Raw genomic sequence first — 17,897 nt, forward strand, 5'->3', positions numbered from 1 at the left:
TTACAGCTGGGGCCACATCCAGCATGCACTGAGGCACTAGGTTAACTTAGCACAGGGAGAATGAGGAATGTTACTGGGACCATTTTTATGCTTACATTTGAGCTGATTTCCACTATTCTGCTGAACTAGAGACTGGCAGAGATATTTCTTCCCATAAAAGGGGGACTCAGCCACACACCTCTAATCTTTGTGGAAGTCAGTTTACAGACTGTTGGACTACAACTGGCCTGATGTAGTAAATACTTGGGTAATCTTGTCCTGGCTTACTTATTTATTGTATAGTCAAATCCATTTCTACAGAACAGTTATTTGTGCAGAATGAACCAGAGCCTGTTACTTGCTGAGATGAAATGTCCTATGCCATCTACTTGCTTGGAGCCTAAATAGCTCATTATTTCCAGCACAGCCCTCAAACTGCAAACATTTCCCTTCAGCCTGAGGGGTGGGGATGTCTGGGGTCAGTTCAGCCCCAGAGCCAGTCACTCTGGAGAGCAGCACAGAGACAGGGCAAAACATTGAGATGGCCACATGTTAGCCATGGAGAAGTCCTCCTAATCCTCCCACTTTGCAGTATGGCAAAACCAAAGGCTTCCTGCCTGCCTTCTTTCTGCTAGGTGTGGAGAGCTGCTGTGCTGGATGAAGCTGCCCTGCTGTCTGCGCTGTCACAGCACTGGTGCTTGGGTGCAGGTTACCTTTTCACACGGATGTTGAGCATGCCGTTGGAAGAATCGATGATCTGCATGGCATTAGCATGGGAAAGGCCAGCACATGACTTCCCATTGATAGATACTAGCACATCATTTTCCCACAGGCCTCCACGGCATGCTTTGCTTCTCTTTCGGATCTGGAAAAGCAGGAGAGAGGATAGAGATGAAGGAAAGAACAGCAGCTATTTAGTTCAGTCGTTTGTCTCCTGCTGTCCCTTCTATTGCTCTGTCCCTGACAGGATAAAATAAGGCCAAGACTACTTTGTGCCGGGGTGGAGAACTAGTCCTCTTGCAGAGCCCTGGCTGTGGTCTCTGCATTCCTGTTAATTCCAAGAACCTCTCTGCTGAGCATAGGCCTGACCTGATCACCAACCCAGTTTGAGTTCTTCAGGGCAGATGAAAGACTCAAGAACATCTACATGCTTTTCTCCTCTTGCTCCCTATCTCTTAAGTTGCTTAGGGAGTCTGTATTTCAGAGAGGGAACGGAAACGCTTTCCAGACTATGCCTGTACATGACTGTGTGTCCTTCTGCACGACCCTACTGTGCTTCCTCGGTATGATCCCTGGCTCTCATGCAGAGCCCCTGCAGGTACCATCCTCATGGAAGCTGACATTGGGGAGAGATGGTGGCTCTGTCATGAAAGAGGCACTTTCTGCTGTTAAGCATTCCTGTTCCAATGGCTTTGGCCAGTGTATTTCTGGACATCTGCATCAGACCATATGGTGTCCTGTTACACAAGTGTAAACTTGGAATAAATCTTTAGCCTTAACAGGAGTTGTGCAGGATATGCATTGCTGTATCTGAGAATGGAGTTGGAGTCTCTAGTTCCAGGCTAGTTCCTAGATCTGGCCTCTCATGGCCATCTTACACCAAGTGTTTCCTCTCCCTTTTGTTCTGTCATCCATTAGTTAAACTTCTTACCAACACAGCCTAGCCCTTCTGTTAGGTCAAGCAAGCAAGGAAACCAAATGCCCATTCAGCCAAAAACCACAGACCTCTCCCGTATAGGCAAGCAATGGAGATAGTCTTGTAGGACAGCTTGGCACCCATAATAGACTGATTTTGCACATAAAAGAATATTCAGGAAAAAACATTGGATCAGAGCAAGTCAGGGCCAAGGTAGTAATACACTGGATTTGTAGATGCTTCTAGAAGATTTCTTTGAATCTTGAAGTTAAGTGAGAGACACATCAGTGCAGAGCTGTTTAACAGAGGGTGCAGTGAACGAACTGTGGCAGATCCTGCAGAGAAGTAACATAGCGGGGCACCTTCTCCCATGTCTTACAGCCTTGTGCTGGAGCAACCAGTCTCAGTTACTTTGCCTGCACTTCTATGGCAGCCTTATGAAAGAGAAGTGGATGTGGGAGGATTGCTGCCCTGTCATTGTTCTTGCAGGGGCAGTAGGGGAGCAGGGAAGGAGAGGGCTGGAGCTCTAAGGAGGTCCCATGTCTTGGTTGGCTGGGCTCAGGGTCCAGGCCCTCTGCACCCATGTGCTTGCACCCAGAACTCAACCCTGCTGGCCCATGTGCAGGCAAGAGCAGCACTCCTCCCAGGTCAGCCTGTCAGCAGGACCGAGAGGTGTTCAGGAAAAAGATGGAAAGAGGAGGGCTATGCTTCAAGTTGTTTTTGTGTTCACTGGCACTTTATCGCTCTGTAGCCTTTCCAGCTTGACCCCAAATTTTGCCTGCATGCTTAAAATAGGGATTGGCTCATCCCAGCTGCCACAACCATCAGCCTCTGTCATTTTAGTCCTTTATCTCCTTCCTTGTTAATATAAGCCTGGAATGAGAATGTGTGGGTCTATAATGAACTACTGCTGAAGAACCACTTTTCTGCTGTTACAATATAAATGCTGCTTCCTGATACTCCCTCGAGGAGCAGCTGTTAACTGAGAAGAGATAGCAGACACATCTTCCAGTGCTGCCTACTGACACAGCGGCTAGAGAAGACAGTTAGGAAGTTAAAGAAAAGTTAGAAGGAGTGTCCCCTGGTATTCCCCAAAAGGCCAACTGCTGCTCCATGGCCAAGTGCTTGGTGCTTAGCACTGGATGGGAACATACTTGCTGCGTATGTCTCCCAGTTATGGAGTGAGGGGGCTGGGGGTTAAAGGCTGTCAGCAGGTGCTCAGAGTATTACTCACATCCCATCGTATTCCTCCATGCTCACTGAAACCAACTGGATGTAGGCTTGTGACCAACCAGAGCAGCAATAGTCAGCTTCCTGCAATCCTCTGGTCCCATAGTATGTGAGACTTTGCAGGCAAGTGTTCAGTATTCCCAGGCAGGGAGGATCAGGCTGTGGTCCCAACACTGCCCACTGCTGTTTCAGGTACCTTTATATTTGAGCAGGGTGGTGGGACACAAGCAGTCCCATGCAGGCTGAGCATCATGAACAGGCAAAGCTTTTCTCTCATTGTTGGTGAGCATTCTGGCTCTGGCTTGGTCTGTGCTCAGATTTTACCAGAGCGACAGAGAGCCTGTGCACTAAAGCAGCTATTGGTCCTTCAGTGCTGTTGCAAGAGTCTGCAAACTAGCTCTATAGTCCAGGAAGGACTTCTCCCCGTCTCCATTCCTCTCTGGGAAAACAGGACCAGGTCTCTTTTGGCACAGGAAGAGACCTACCAAGTCTGAACATTTCTTCTGGCGCAGTCTCACACAGGTTTATAAACCCTCCCTGGAATTTTATAAATTTGCTTCCCAGGGTCAGAGGGAAATGAACTATCCACAGCTTAATTTTTATGCCAAATCCCTACCCCACTGATTTGCTAGGGAGGAAGGCAAAGAGGTTAAAGGCAGAGGGGATTGTGCAGGGAGAGAAGGAAGAAAACTCGTCAAACAGAAAGGACAGGACAGGTCTTAATCCACAACCAGGACAGCAGGGTGCAGTGTGCCGGAGGCTGCAGAGCCTCTGGACAGAGACCAGGACACGCCTGCCAGGTTTTATATGTCTGCCAGCCCAGTGCTGTGGAGACTGTAATGACAACCCATAACCTGCACACCTTGCTTACAGCAAGGGCAGCACTGAGCTTTTGAGGGTCCAGGACAGGGTGGCTGCCTAGTCCAAAAGCCAGGCTCGCTGCCCATCCTGAAGGTCAGTTTGCCCTCGGGCTTGAGCCACTTGCTCCCCATATCTAAAAGAGGCCCTCTCCTGGGCACCCAGTGAGCCACATGAAATGTCACTAACAGGGAGCTTCTGCTTAGGCTGTAGACACGCTGGAAGGTGTCACCAGACAGCTGTTCTAAAGATATGGGAAAGGCTGGAAAAAGTGGCATTTCAAAGAGAAAACCTCTCTGCTTCCTGTAGCAGATATCTGGAGAGCTTTCTTGTGCACATGAGAGGCAGCACTGATGGACTCTGACAAGTGGTCAGGGCTGGCCCCAGACCTGGCCCTGGGGGATTGCACTGTCTGACCTTCTAGCACATACTGGCAAGGACTGATCTCTCCTTTTGTGTGAGGAGCCCCACAAATTCTGTGATCCTCTTGTTAACTAACTCTGTTACGCTTTCCACTCTGTGCCTCAGTACACACTATCCCATGTCATACCTTGACTAATGGGAGGAATGTCCTGTTATGATATCAGATGGATTTAGGAAATCCTAATTTCAGTCTTACTGATTTATGCTACTGGAAATACAAATCAGTGTGAAAATCTGGAACAGATTTACTCAGAAAATTGTCTGTCTCCCCGCCCTCTCAGCAGGAGTCTGTAGTGACAAAAGAGCTCTTGGCAGAGAGGTTTGGGTGTCTGCAGCACTCAGGTACATGCACATACATGTGCATGTTTTTTTCTTTACTTTACCTGCTTCCTCTCATTGATCATGTGCAATCAGACAGAAGGAGAAGGACAGAAACAATTGAGGGGAAAAAAGAAAGAGTGAAGGTGACAACTGAGGAGGAAAGGAATAAAAAAAGGTATTAAAGGGAAGGCCAGTGCTAGGAGAGGCCAGGAAGGCCAGAGTTGGGATCAGGCTTTAACAGTACAGTACAAGTTTCCTTGTACAGCCCTGGGGAGACAAAAGGACATGCTGGCTATTGGACGTGTCTTGGGGAATTCAGCCTAGCTTTCAGGAACAGAATGCAAGAGGAGGGGGTCAGATCCAACTTGGCAGCATCTGTCCTTCAGTAGGGACTATATTTAGATAGTGGTATGTGAGGGCTGAACACACGCTGGGATGCTAAGAATAGAGTAATCCTGATAGTAACTCGGTGGCTTCACATCTTGCCTGAGTACAGCTCAGGGAACCTGTCTTGAAACTTTGCAACCACCCTCCCTGCTGGCCAGCACTGCTTCTTCATAGGGAAATAGGCTGTGGGTAAACAGAAGTGGTTTGCAGTGCCTTTCAGAAAATAACCTGTAATAGGTTCATGGCATCTTTCCCCTTACCTCCCCAAGGCACCTCTCACCTCCTCTCATTGTGGTAGAAGACAAATTACATCATCAGTCTTTCCAGCAGCAACCTAGCAAAATCAGTTCAAGTCAGAGTTGTATACTGAATACAATTTGTCTTCCCATCCAGTGCCCTTCTAATCTCTGATTGCATCTCTTAACACATAGCTTCCCCCTTCCCCCACCAGCTATAATGCCATGGGGTCCAACACTCCATGGCAACCTGGCAGTATTTAAATTTCATTCCGAGCCTTACGTGAAATGCAATCCTGTTGCAGGGTTCACATGGAGAGTTAAGAACTGCCTTGTTGTGTATAAAGCATTACCAAAAGGGAATGACTCAGGTAGGAGACCATTTGGGTCTCCTCCTCCTAGAACTTCCTGCTCAGCTGAACCACAAACACAGCAGTTGTTAGATGTAAAAGCAGAAACAAACACCCTCTATCTCTTCTTCTTTCTTAACATCTGTGTTGACATCTTTTTGGTTACTGGAACAGTTTGTTTTGCCTCCAAATCCAGGGCCTAATTTTTACTTGTGCAAGGAAAGATACCCCTGTGGCAAAAGTGGGTAGGTCACTAGAGGAACATTCAGGAGACCTGGATGATTTTTTGTGTGACCCTGGAGAAAACACTAAGACTGTGAGTAATAAATGGCAGGAGCCTGAAAATCAGGATGTTTTTCGACAGTCTTTCTTTATCTCAGCTGCCCACCTGAACACAGAGATCCACTAAGATACTTCTTCTATGCCTTGTCTATTAAGTAGTAAATAACATCACATCCTCCTGGCAATGCCATATTTCTATTGGAAGCTATTTTTCAGGAGAATATTTACTCTAATCCATTATAATTACATTTTTTTACTTAGTTCATTAACTTCCTGATGAAACTCTGTATTCCTTTTTAAGAGGTGACACTGGATGACTTGCCTCTTTGTAAAGTAGTGTCTCTGCAGACCTCCTTCACAGGGCATCCATGGTGAAGCTTAATTAGGGAGTCTTTATATAGAGAAAGAGAGAACTCATACTTTGTGGGATGAACACAGCAATGGAGAGTGGTGAAAGAAGATATCTTGAGTGGGAGGACAGACTTGGGTGACTTCAGTGATGAGAGTTGGTAGTGGCAGAGGATGCTGGTGCTGGCCAATTAACTAAGTGCATAGCAGACTACTCTAATATGTTACTGCCTGGAGTGTACCAGTGGGGGGGATATTGCTATGAAGGAAAGGGAGAACAACTTCTTGGATGCCCTAGACTTAATTCTGATTTATATCAGGGTATACAAGGTGATATAAAACAAATGCAAGCAATCAGAGGTTGTTGGTTTTCTTTCTCTGTCCGTTTTCTCTCACTGAAACCAGTTGCCTTTAAAAGAACATTTTGTTGTGATAATACAAAGGGAGGAAGAGAAAAACAATCCACCTTCTTTGTCTAAGCAAGATGTTTAGCACAGGTTTCATTGCTAGGAGCAAGTTTCTAGCCAGAGGTGGCTGCAGGTAAATAAAAAGAGGCTTTATCTCCATAGCTTTTTGTTACTTGATGGAAGATTAGCTGAAAAGTGAGCGAAGTATAATACCAATGACAAAGAATAATGCCACATGTACTAGAATAGATACTAAAAGTACTTGATGAACATTTTACCCTCAACAGAGTAAACAGCAGGATATTTTTTTTTATATGAAGCAAGGATTCAATAGGAACAGATATATTTGGCAAAAGCAAGAGAACCAGATCCCACATCTAGCTGCTGTGAGAAGAGCAATCGAGTGTTCAGAAAAGACATGCTTATACATGTCTCACGTAGGTCCTTTTTCTAGAGGCTCAGCCTGGCTCCTTTAGACATGAAAGATTTTAGAATCAAAACCTAAGGGAATTGGAGCTCCTAAGCAAATCTAGCCACCAAAATGTCTCTTTACAGGTACAGAACTGGGCACTGAACTGGGCTGAAAGGAGTGAAAGAGTCTTGAACACAGATCAGTTATCCAGAGATATGTCTTCAGTCCTCCAGGATAAGGTGTTCTCAACCTTAGCCCTGCATGCTGATACTGTGCTCCAAAGGGCAGTGAGCATATGCAAACTGAATAAAAAGCTTTCTCAAAACAGAGGACTCTTTTCAGCTGCTACTATTTGTTGAACAGCAGCAGTCATAAGTATAATATGCCTCCACAGTATTTGTGCTGAGAGAGGGCAAATTAGAAGACGACGACATACCTACTATTATTTCGATAGGATGAGGATCACTTATGTTTGCAAAAAAATATTGGACACAGCATTCATAATATTGCAAGTGTGGGTTACTGCACCAAAACACAGCACTCGCTAACCCAAAGAGAGCCTCTCAGCAACAGGCTGAGGAGGATAAGCACCGTTGTTCTGCAGCAGCAAGGACAGGATCAGCCACAGGTATGGATTACAGAAGTACCCCATTCACCTGAAGGATCCAGGGCACTTTGGTACAGAGACTTTCCTGTGCCTTGGAGCATCTTTGTAGTCATCTTGTAGGTATGAACGTACATCAAAAGCCAGGCTCAGCCTCCACAGATGTATTCAGTAGTTCTAACCAGTTGCAGGCTGAATAATGCCAGCGAATAAACCTGGGCTCTGGACCACAACTGACTGTAGCATTAAACTGTTGAAATGATCCTTGGCACATCTTTGGCTCAGACAAGGTAATGCTGTCCAGAACAATTCCCAGGCATAGTCTAGGAGCTAGAACAGATAATTCCCAGAGCCATTGCCTGTGGGCATGCAGCCATCTTATTTGGGAGAACAGAAAAAGTTAATTGCTGGGCTTCACTACACTCTGTAACAGCTGGCAAAAGTGCCAGAGAATGGTCCCAGGTGCATTTAATGCACTGGGTATCAATGTAGCATGTATGGTTTCACTGCAACCTCTGATAGGTGTCAAGAAATTCTTCCATCATGCCTGCATCCTTATGGACAAATAGGACGTAAAGACGACACTGGCTGGGCTCTTTACTTCTGCAAGGAAGAGTGGAAGAGCTTTTCTAGCAGGGCCCTTCACACAGAAGTCTTAGACCTCTGGTGGAAGCAAAAAGCATGGAGCAGCCCAGCTGTGGCCACATGGCAGAAGAGAACCCATTTAGGACAGTAATGTATGGAAGACCAGAGGCCAACATCACGTTTGTCATTGTCACAATTGCCTCATGGCCTTTCAAAGGGAGGTAGGAACCAAAAAAAGAATAAACATGGAGTGAAGTGTTTTGGGCAGTGAGAAAGGAATAGTTAACAAATGATTAAAGATTATCTGGGAGTAAACATAGAGCATAAATTAAGATTCTAAGAGTTAGAGGAAAGGGTATAATCACCAATGCAGTCCATCCACACAATCTGTTCTCTGTACTTGTTTCGAGAGGGAGTTCCCATGTAAGGCTGCTTCCCTTGAAGGTAGCTCCAAGCCATGGTGAGGCACAAGGAACTATGAACTAAATAAGTAGCTGATACAATCAGCAATGGTCATTTGCAACCATGATAATATGGCTTTCTGTTTAGGCCACCTTCTGATCATTGTCCTGGAGGTCCTACCCCTCCATCTTTGCTGAAAAGAAGTAGAACTCCCCTTCCAAACTTTCCACCTTGCTCACTGCTGTCCCAGCACTGTACAGAGCTTGCAGCTTCTCCACCAGACAGCAGCCCTGGAGCCCCCCACGTTTTCCTGGCAGGCAGTGACCTGCTGGTCCCAGCTGCTCCTTGGAAAGTTCCACCAGCGCTGCAGCATGCGCTCCCTCTCTAGCAGCCAAGGGTAACACCTGCCTAAGTGCCGACAGGCTATAAAACATGTTCAGGAGCACTCCCAATGCAGCTTGAGGCACTCCTTCCACAGTGCTGGCAGGCATATTCAGCCCTCCAAAATCAGCGTTAGTGACTGCTATAGAGTAGGCCGCCACCAGTGATTTTTTAGATGTGACAGTAAACATTTGTGAAAACAGATAAATAACAGCCTGCCCACTGAAAGGGGAGAGGAAGAGAAGGTGCTTGCAAATCAGGAAGCCATCAGACCTATTTGAATTAGAGCTGGCACCTCCAGCAGGAATAAAGTCACATGAGCAAAGGTGAATAGGACAGAACAGCTGGGCTTTGGGTCACAGGGACCAGTGACATGGCATACAGGCAGTAAGGACATCTGGCAGAGGAGACAGTAGAAACAGTGAATTATCAGCAGAGAAACATACAGGAGAAAGTGGAGATATGTGAGAAAGAGGTAAAAAGGAGGTTGTGATGAACTGCTCTTAAACAACAAAACAATTTTTGGTTTTAGAACCTATACAATCCTGTGTCACTGCTTCCCCTAACAATTCGCTCCATTGCTGCAGAGTATTTGTACAGAATACCTGACTGAAAGGAGTCCCTTGAGTTATCAGGGCTAATCAATCCCACGTTGTTTTCAGAGGCCATATTGTTTACTCCAGTTCATAAACTGATTCAAAAGGTTTTCAGTTCTTTTTCTAGATTGGAAAGTCATTGCTGAACATCCCTGGTTAGTTGTTTGTGCACATTTGATTGGTGACAATGATGTCACCTATATTTGAATAGTGATGCTGGTATTTGCTCAATATCTATTTGTAGACAGCAATCATATCTTTCAACATTTTGCTACATGAAAGAAGCCTTCCCTCCTCCCCTCCTTCTCTACGGCTGCTCTACCTTACATTCATTTTCCTTGAAAGTGGCTGACTCTGTAAGTATGGTACTTCCAGTGAATTCTTCTGTGCATTAGAAAGTAACATCAATGTCTTCCTATCTCAGTCAGACAAGGCTACCTGAGGCTCATTTGTTTATGTTTACCTTTTTTTCAGAGATTCATCATTTTGCTGGCTCATTATTAGTGATGCACTAATATGCTCAAGTCCTTTGCCTCTACTATTAGTACCTGCTGGAAAGACTCCAGTTTCCTCCATGTTACTTGAGCTGGAGGTGTAAGTGCCCTCCTTGCTTTGTATTGCAAGTAACTGCGTTTCCCCCACACTGAATAAATCTTGTTTTGTAGCAGGATCCCTAAAGGCAGGTTTGCATGCACTTGCATCATCCTAAAGCTGCCCCATTTATCTTTGTAAAAATTATTTCCATAATATAGCTTCATGATGGATTTCTACTTTGGTTAATTCTGGGCTTAGCGCTTACAATTTTCTCAGACAAGGTATTTTAAATTTGGTTTTGTTTCAAGTGATGCACATATCCTTACTGCAGAGAAATCCTCCAGGAACCCGATGGTATTGTTCTCTCTTATTATCTTTTCAGAATGGGTCAACCTTCTTGCCATTTATAGTTAAATCTCAGGATCTGGTACTTACCCTCAGCCTTTCTAAAATAAAAATCTTACCCTCTGTGGATCCTTTTTGTTTCTTGTATTTATGTTTGTTTTCTTTCTTTCCTGATGGCTTTTTCTGGCTAAAGATTTCCTGTGTTATGTTGCCATGTGCACCTCAACTACTGAGCTATACCAAATCAGCTTTATTGTGGTGAGGGGTAGTGTAAAATCCCACTATACTTCATCTGCTTCATTAGGTAAGAGTTAAAAGATTCATTAGGAATCACAATAACCCAATATCCTCAGTAGTTCAACTGATTTCACTTAAAAGAACACTGCTGTAACTAAGACCAAAATGGAGATTTCCTTTGCTTTTTGTGTTCTTAGCCTTTATTTCACCCTTTATTTGTTTCTCCAGTTCTCAATATTCCAATCCTTTCTAATTTCGGCAGCATGATTCATATCTTCTATTGATGTTTGATTGTGCTGTGTATCTGCCTACTGAGCATAACAATGCCTGCTTTTCTTTCAGCTTACTTATTACTGAGTTGATATTTTAATACAACCCTCATTTAAAAATCATCTATCCTTTCTCACTGAGGGCTCCTCAGACACTTACAAATTTTCTTTTGTTTCTTCTTTTGTCTTACTCCTACTCTGACAGTATCTGCTTTTATGAGACTGAATTGTTAATGGTACCCCTTTCATATACCCATCAGTAGTATGGTAGCCTTCAGATTCACATTAGACATTTTTGGCACCTGGACACTGCAAATGATTCTTTGAGTGGAACAAAATAGTCAGTATGCGTTCCTGTGGGCAAGTTTAAGATGAAAGGAATAGACATTTGCAGTTACAGATCTGGAAACATATAATCAGTTGGTGTTAAGACTAGCATTTCAGTCTTGCCTGTGTTATTTAAATTTGAGCTTTTTCCTCAATATTCACTGGGCAGTGCTGGAAGAAGTAATGTTCTGATCTCAAAGCAGGCACAGGTGGTTTGGCTCCATAAGTTTATTTGAACACAAAGCTAGTTATCACAGAATCATGAAATGGCTTGGGTTGGGTTGGAAGGGATCTTAAAGATCATCTCATTCCAACCCGCTGCCATGGGCAGGGACACCTTCCACTAGACCAGGGTGCTCAGCACCCCATCCATCCTGACCTTGAACACTTCCAGGGATGGGGCATCCACAGCTTCTCTGAGGAACCTGTTACAGTGCCTCACCAACCTCTGAGTAAAGAATGTCTTCCTAACATCTAGTCTAAATCTTTCCTCTTTTATTTTAAAATCATTCTCCCTTGTCTTATCACTGTCTACCCATATAATAAGTAGCTCTCTCTCTTTTTTATAAGTCTCCTCGAGGTACTGGAAGGTCGGAGTGAGGTCTTTCCAGAGACCTTTCTCTTCTCCAGGCTGAACAACCAAAACTCTCTCAGCCTGTCTTCATAGCAGAGGTGATCCATCCCTTGATCATTTTTGAGATGCTGCACTAGACCCTAACAGATCCATGTCTTTCCTGCACTGAGGATCCCAAAGCTATATGCAGTGCTCCAGGTGGGGTCTCATGAAGGAAGAGGGGCAGAATCACCTCCCTCCACCTGCTGACCACTCCTCTTTAGATGGAGCTCAGGGTGCTGTTGGCCTTCTAGGCTGCCAGCGCACACTGTTGGCTCCTGTACAGTTAGTTATGTGTGACCCAAGAGGCTTTCCACAAGGTGTATAATTCCAGCATCTTGCTCTAGGTGTGTCCCTGAACCCATAACTCACAGGGAGTTGCTGGATGGCACAGAAGCTCTTTGGCAGCTGGATCCAGCATGTGAAGATACAGCTGCTTTTCTATCCCTTTGTGTTAGATAGACTGAGGTATAGAATTGATCCCTTGCTTGGAGAGACAGTTTAAACTACAGCTATGTATCCTTTCAGTCTGTAGAAAAATGGGTTCACACCCCACTTCCAACATGTTCATGTACTTTATTTAGTTGCAGCCAGTTGAATGCTTTGCTAGAAAAGATGGTTTAAAATGTATATGCTCACTGTAAATTTTGAGTTAGCTGCAATTTGAAAAAAGCCAATAATTTAAGCCATCATTGTGAACAGCTTATGAGAGAACAACCAATTAGATGCCCACCAAAGTATTTAAAAAAAAAAGGAAAAAAAAAAGAAAGCATACAGCAGACACAAAAATATCAGGAGAACAAAAAAAAAGGTACCAAGTACAGCAATTAGTGACTGATCTTATAATAATTTCCATATAGAAAAACAATAAAAAGATGATGATGATGATGATGATGATGATGTAAACTTTAGAAGAAATAAAGGCAAGAAGACTGTGTGACTGTGTAAGTTGATCATGTAAGTGAGGAATTGTGCAGGGCTTTGTAATACAATAAGAGCAACTCAAGCAGGAAATCCCACTTTGTGCAACATTTAGTCTTTGGAAGGCCTGGCTGCTTGATGTTATCAAATCTTCATTGGGAAACCACTTAGAGGGACAAGTGAGGTAGTAGCTGTTCACAAACGATTTTCTGTTTCTGTGTAGGGTAAACCACTAGGACTGTCAATTCTTAGATACTTCACAGGGCGTGCTGACAACCACCTGGGGGAAAGAATTTTCCTCTGCATTGCATTACTCAAAAATTAGATGCATTGGTGAAGTTTACAATTTCCTCTGAAATACTTGCAGGAAACACAAAGGAAAGAGGAAGCAGGACACAGAGTGACTTTTAACCTAGTCTGGTCTAGCAATTCCACTATCTCTACATAACTACAATGTATATTATTTGTATATAACTTATTTATTATACTTAATTGATTAATTTCCCAAATTAGCTTTTTACTGCTTATTCATCCAGAAAGGTATATAGAAACAATCTGACTAAGCATCCAAGGTAAGCATCTTTCCCTAGCATCACTACTATGACTTTTCTAGTCTAGAAGTTGAAACTGTCTAAACTGAATCCCTGGTTCACCATCTGTATCCACTCAGTTATCTCCTGGCACCTATCAGCTATTCATGTCTGTATGTTCTATCACATGACTCCCGGTGGTTTATTCTCTTCTAAGCAGTTTACATTCAGGTCTGACCTTACTGGGCTTCTGGTAAGTTTTTACAAGTCCTTTCTTTGGAGACTGTTTAAATGGAGTTGCCTTTAAGACAGTGACCTGTGGTCACCTGGATGCCATTAAATGCTAGGCAATAATAGACAAAAATGATAATTATAAAATCAAAGTCCTGCTTGAAAAATTATGTATACTTTGAGCTTCAAATGGATTTGTATCAGTTATATGTTCCATAATTATTTTTAATGCAATACCAGGTATTGTAAAACTATATATACATATTTGTATCGCTAGACTTAAAGTACAACACCCAGTTCTGGGTGAGAGCTGCTTCTAGTTAATACCTTCCTGCTACTAATCCTTGAGCAATATTCTGTTCACCTTAAGGTGCAACATAGCCTGGGTAATGGCTAGATCTTGATACTGTTCAATCCTAATCTTTATAGACACTTAGAATCTCCTCCCTCTTCAGTCCCAGTTTTTTGTCTACTGAGGAAAAAACAGGAGTCAAAATAATCTTAGACCCAACAAAGTTTATGTGGCCACTGAAAATCACATTTTCCTAACAACCACTGATGCCAGACACCTGTTTCAAGGATACTGATTCTTTCTTTTCAGCACCTGAATCTCTATGAGTATGTGCAGAAATTGCTTTTCTGGAGAAAAATCATCTTTGGCTATTTAAGAAACATTCACTTTGGGGCCAAGCTATGGGATTGCAAACAATTTGGCAGAAGTTACAGACAAACACTCTGTGATGTGGGGTGAGCCAAATGACACAGAATGTTTCATTTCAAAATTCTCTGTCAGAGACATGGTCTGCTTAAGGAAACAGAAGGAGCTGGGCATAACATTTTTTCATTCCTGCTGCTGGGTGCCTTCCAAGGAGACATCCCAACATACCATTGTGTCAAGGCTAATGCAGCTGTCAGGACCTTAATAAAGAGGACCATTTTTTCCTAATTTTTAGGCTATTCAGTAGTCTCTGTGAAAAGAGAACAGTAACAGATGTTTATCAAAAGGAGTGCAAATCAACGTTCATGTTTATTCCTTTTTATTATTTCATCTCCCATCCAAACAATGGTTTACCTTTAATTCTTGAAATGGTACCAATATTTGCTGCGTAGAGCATCAAAAATATTCACTTCAGACAGTATTGAGAAACTTTCACCAACAGAAGAGACACTAAGAAATGTGCATCTATTCTGAAAGCTGGAATATAGTAATTAAGCATTAGGGACAGTTGATTTACAAATACGGCTTTGCTGCTTTGATTTAGATTATTTTTTCCTTGGTTGGATGTCTTACACAAGCATTGACGCTGCCACATATTTGAGCCCTTTTCCCTGCACTGGCCCTATGGTTACATCTCTGCTGACAACTAGGGAGAGGCATACAGATTATAAAGTGTCTGAGCTGTACAGACCTGCACTGAGGCAGGTCTTCACCTGTCAGTTGTCTCTACCTCAACAGCCTCTATTTCAGGACACGCATCCCACCCTACACCCTGCTTGACCACACCACCCAAGTTTTCCTTCTAAGATCTGCTGCCATAGTAAGGAGTTCCTGCATTCCTTAACAGTAGTGAAAGATGCCTGACTCAGTAGGGATATATGAGTTCAGCAGAACAACCTTGCGCTCACAGTTCACATCTCAAGGTCCTACCTTTGACACTTGAAGGGGTCTTTTCTGCTCTGAACCCCCTTGCAGGCGGAAGCCCCAGGGGGCACCTCCAGACAGAGTGATGAGCATTTCTTCTTCAGCTCCCATGATTTCTATGCTTTAGATATTTTGTCTTCCCAACTTCAAAACAGATTCCAGTTCTTAACAGGCAGTATCTTCTATTCCCATCTTCACAATTCACAACACCACTCTCCAGTCCCCCAAAAGGCCCTCTGCTCACTTTCTCCCTGAAGTTCACACACACACAAGACAGTTGAGACTGTCAAGCCCAGCCTTCACTGCTCTTCTGGACTCTCAGCTGCTGCTCTGCCTATGATTAGACATTTGATTCTGCTCTTGGTAAGGGGCCAGAGTTGTCCTACACACGTGTCATGTCAATCTCACCCTCTGTGCCCCCCCCCGCATACACGATGGATCTCTCACGGGAGGGTGGCTGAAAATAGCACACCTCCTGTCTTTCCAGAGCTTTGTTTGACACTTTTAAAGATGGAAGTAAAACTTAAAAATTAAAAAGCATTTCAGTAATAATTTTATTTCTACTTCTCATTCCAAATGTAAACCCTAGAGTCATCCTGTACTCAGGATTCATTAGTGTGAGTTTCAGGCAAGGACATGTCACAAGCACAAACTTGTACAAGATCAGGTGATAGCACCTGACCCTATGAAATCGAACAAAAACAGCTTGCAAGTGATACGCTCTCCACTTGTTTGCTCCATGCAGCTGGTGTTACTAACTACACAGTAGCACTATGTGCCTGCCCTGAAAGCCACAGGCAGACTATAGATGTACTGTGCTCCCTCTGCAGCTTGTTGCTCCCTGACATCCCCTACATCCACTCATAATATTAGACACTGGGACCAGAATAGCTGGGATTAGCTACACAGACAGGATTCAAACAGTTCTCTGCAGGGCTCTGCTTACATAGACTCCATGGCCAAGAGAACGGCTTTGCACCCAGATAGTAGAATAGTTTGGGTTGGAAGGAACCTTTAAAGATCATCTAGTCCAACCCCCCTCTAATGAGCAGGGACATTTTTCAACTAGATCATGTTGCTTAGAGCCCCATCCAATAGCTTGACTGTTTCCAGGGATGAGGCATCTGCCACTTCTCTGGGCAACCTGCCCCAGTGTTTCGCCACCCTCATTGCAAAAGATTTCTTCCTTATATCTAGTCTAAATCTACCCTCTTTTAGTTTCAAACCATTACCCTTTGTCCTATCACTACAAGCCCTACTGAAAAGAAGTCTGTCTCCATCTTTTTTATGAGCCTGCTTAAAGTATTGAAAGGCCACAATAAGGTCTCCTCAGAGTTTTCTTCAGGCTGAACAAGCCCAGTTGCCTCAGCCTTTCTTAACAGGAGAGGCCTTCACCCCTCTGATCATTTCATGGCCTTCCTCTGGACCTGCTCCAAAGGGTTTATGTGTTTTCTGTGCTGAGAACCCCAGAGCTGGACTCAGGACTCCAGGTGGGGTTTTACTAGAGTTGAGAAGAGTCCTTCAGTGATTTTTCCTTTGGATCATGACAGACAAGACCTCCTGGCTATCCCAAGCCAGGGAATTATAGAATTAAAATCCATGTTCCTCCTTTGCTACAAGGCTTTAAGCATAATTTTCTGTTAGGATCCTGAGGACAAGTTTAGCTCTTCCTTATTCTGCAAGTGCTCACCTCTCAGTGACTAATATATATTTTACAGATATCTGTGATACCCTAACATGCAGAGGATGTAGTTTTGCTGTGACACCATTACTTGGTTGACTATTCCATTGCCAGTACTACCACACTTCTCATCCAGTGCCATTGCACGGTGCTGGTGGGCACACACCAACACAATCATAGGACACTAAAATCATCAAGGTTGGAAGAGACCTTTAAGATCACCAAGTCCAATCATCAACCCGACACTTCCACTGTAAACCCTAAACCACTAAATCCCATCACCCAGTGCCAGATCCAGATGCCTTTTAAGCACCTCCAGGGATGATGACTCCACCACCTCCCTGGGCAATCTATTCCAATGCCTGAGCACCCTAACAGTGAAAAAAACATTCTCATATTTAATCTGAATTTCCCCTGTCTCAGCTTTAGGCCATTTCCTCTAATCCTTTCACTGCAGGCATGGTAGAAAAGACCAGTCCTCACCTCACTACAACCTCCTTTTGGGTAGTTGTAGAAAGTGATGAGGTCCCCCCTGAGTAAACAAACTCAGCTCCTCCAGCTGTTCATCACAAGACACGTTTTCTAGTCCTTTCACGAGCCTTGTTGCCCTTTGCGGGACATGCTCCAAGAGCTCAATGTCCTTTTCAAAGTGAGGGCCCAGAACTGAATGCAGCACTCAAGGTGTGGCCTCCCCAGTGTACAGCGCGATGATCACTGCCCTAGTCCTGCTGTTACTCGGTAGTGAACAACCTTTGCATCTTGGCGCAGAACTGGCCCTGGTTGCTCCCATGTCGCGGTCCTTCACAGGCCGCTCGTGGGACACGTGGCCAAAAGCCCCACGGTCTCGGCCGCGCCCTTCCCGCAGTTCGGCGGCCCGTGCGGGCATCGCCGGCCCGGCCTGTGCGGGACGGGCTCCGCGGCTCCTCCCGCCCCCCCGGGACGTCACCGGCCGCGGCCTCCCGGCGCCTGCGCCGCATCCGGGCCCCGGCGGGCGGAGCGCGGACGTGGCAGCGGCGGGCGGGGAGCGGCGGGGCGGGAGCCGGAAGCGGGCCCGGCAGCGGCGGCGGCAGCGGCGGTGAGTGAGGCCCGAGCGGCTCCGGGGGGCTGGGGCTGCCGGCGCGGCCGTGCGG

At 44.7% G+C, this 17,897-nt stretch overlaps 2 protein-coding genes across 4 annotated transcripts in view; one reads left to right on the plus strand and one right to left on the minus strand.

Moving 5' to 3' along the window:
- Positions 1-17,297, minus strand: part of SYNPO2L (synaptopodin 2 like) — a 39,374-nt gene extending 22,077 nt beyond the window's left edge. The window contains exons 1-2 of the mRNA XM_027700263.1: positions 15,093-17,297; positions 693-844 (exon numbers count right to left, since the gene is read on the minus strand). Coding sequence (XP_027556064.1) covers positions 693-844; positions 15,093-15,197 — 257 coding nt within the window. The 5' untranslated portion in view covers positions 15,198-17,297. The remainder of the gene's footprint in view (positions 1-692; positions 845-15,092) is intronic.
- A 498-nt stretch (positions 17,298-17,795) lies between these two features.
- Positions 17,796-17,897, plus strand: part of SEC24C (SEC24 homolog C, COPII coat complex component) — a 38,908-nt gene continuing 38,806 nt past the window's right edge. For all 3 annotated transcript variants that reach the window (XM_027700258.1, XM_027700261.1, XM_027700262.1), the window contains exon 1: positions 17,796-17,842. The gene's annotated coding sequence lies outside the window, so the exon portion shown is untranslated. The remainder of the gene's footprint in view (positions 17,843-17,897) is intronic.

This window comes from Neopelma chrysocephalum, unplaced genomic scaffold (genome assembly GCF_003984885.1).
Source record: "Neopelma chrysocephalum unplaced genomic scaffold, ASM398488v2 Primary Assembly neopelma1_143, whole genome shotgun sequence".
NCBI classification, from domain to species: Eukaryota; Metazoa; Chordata; class Aves; order Passeriformes; family Pipridae; genus Neopelma; species Neopelma chrysocephalum.